Source organism: Myotis brandtii, unplaced genomic scaffold, assembly GCF_000412655.1.
Source record: "Myotis brandtii unplaced genomic scaffold, ASM41265v1 scaffold1094, whole genome shotgun sequence".
Classification (NCBI taxonomy): domain Eukaryota; kingdom Metazoa; phylum Chordata; class Mammalia; order Chiroptera; family Vespertilionidae; genus Myotis; species Myotis brandtii.
This window is the reverse complement of record NW_005353728.1, coordinates 49623-51345: the sequence shown is the minus strand read 5'-3', so window position 1 is coordinate 51345 and position 1723 is coordinate 49623. Positions and strand designations below refer to the sequence as shown.

Sequence of the window (1723 nt, the reverse complement as noted above, 5' to 3'; positions counted from 1 at the left end):
TCCCCTGAGTGTGTCCTCTGGTGTGTGATGAGAGTCGACCTATCTCTAAAGCCTCGCCCACACTCCCTGCACACATAGGGATTCTCCTGTGAGTGTGTCCTCTGGTGTCTGATGAGAGTTGACTTCCGTGTAAAGCCTCGCCCACATTCCCTGCAAACATATGGCTTCTCCCCTGAGTGTGTCCTCTGGTGTGTGTCGATATGTGACCCATCATTGAAGCCTTGCCCACACCCTCCAGGCTTGATTGTTACAATTTTTGACCTTTTTACTCCCACAAATAATTTGCCTGTGTTCTTTGGATTCACATTCTGGCCTGCGCTGGGCTCTTCCTCCATTATTCCCTCACGCTCACTGGAGCTCCCCATCTGTCCGTTGGGAGGCTTGAAAGAGGCCCTTGAAGTTCCCTTCTGCCTGATCCTTTTAAGCAAAGGTTTGGACCTTCCTTTGACCTCTTGACCTTCAGCTTTGTCATTCCAGCCATGTGGACCAGTTTGTTGCTGCTGCTGTTGATTCTGATCCTCTGGGCTGGGTTCCTCTGACTGGAAGTGGTTTCCTGCAGGTGCTCCTGGCAGAATCTCAGAGGGGTGATTGCGTTTCACATGTTGGCTGAGGAATGTCTGACTGGAGAAGGCCACAGAGCAGGAGGGACATGGGTGGATCTCTGGCTTTGGTTCTGCTGAAGGAGAAAGTTTTGGTCAGGGCAGGTGTGGGCAAGGCTGCCGGTGCGGTATGCTCTGTCTCCTGGCAAGACCTGGCCCCGGAATCATTCTTACTGTGTTGACAGTGCAAGCTTTGCCTCCCACAAAATGTTCCTTCACAGTCTATTTTTCTTTTTCTTTGTCTGCACTACTCTTCTTCAGAAATCCAGAGACCCCATATCTAAAGTCTTTTCTACAGCCCTGGCCAGTGTGAATCAGTGGATAGAGCCTCAGCCTGTGAACTGAAAGGTCCGGGTTCAATTCCCATCAAGGGCATGTGCCTCGGTTGCAGGCTTCTCCCCGGCCCGGGCCCTGGTCAGGGCGTGTGCAGGAGGCAACCAATCGATGTGTTTCTCTCACATCGATATTTCTCTCTGTCTTTCCCTCCCTCTTCCATTCTCTCTAAAAATCAATGGAAAAATATTCTGGGATGAGGATTGAAAAGAAAAAATATCTTACAGATTGCAGACTAAGGACTTTCAAGGACCACTAGAGGCCATTTCACTCCTTATATGGGTGGAACTATAGTGACTTTTCCATATACATGTATCTTCTAAGTCATATTAAAGAGAAAAGCCACAGGCCCGGCCAGGTTGCTTAGTGGTTGAGCATCAGCCCATGAACCAGGACGTCACCAGTTCGATTCCTGGTCAGGGCACATGCCCAGGTTTTGTGCTCGATCCCAGCAGGAGGCAGCTGATCCATGTTGATATTTCTATCTCTCTCTTTGTTTCCCTTCCTCTCTCTCTCAAATCACTGAAAATATTTAAAAATAGAGAAACCATAGGCCCCAACTAGCAATTTCCATATATCATAAAATGGAAATATGTCTTTCTTCACACAGTATTCCTACTTGCTTTCTTTTTTTTGTAAATATATTTTATTGATTTTTTACAGAGAGGAAGAGAGAAGGATAGAGAGTTAGAAACATTGATCAGCTGCCTCTTGCACACCTACTACTGGGGATGTGCCTGCAACCAAGGTACATGCTCTTGGCCAGAATCGAACCTGGGACCTTTCAGTCC

General features: G+C 47.7%; 1 protein-coding gene across 1 annotated transcript in view; it reads right to left on the bottom strand.

Annotated features, from left to right (window-relative positions):
- Nucleotides 1–334: 334 nt before the first annotated feature.
- LOC102262117 (probable histone-lysine N-methyltransferase PRDM7) overlaps nt 335–1723 on the bottom strand; it is a gene marked incomplete at its 5' end in the record, with an annotated part of 12079 nt that continues 10690 nt past the window's right edge. Inside the window, 1 exon segment of the mRNA XM_014543530.1 lies at nt 335–676. Within this exon segment, the coding sequence (XP_014399016.1) occupies nt 335–676 (342 nt within the window).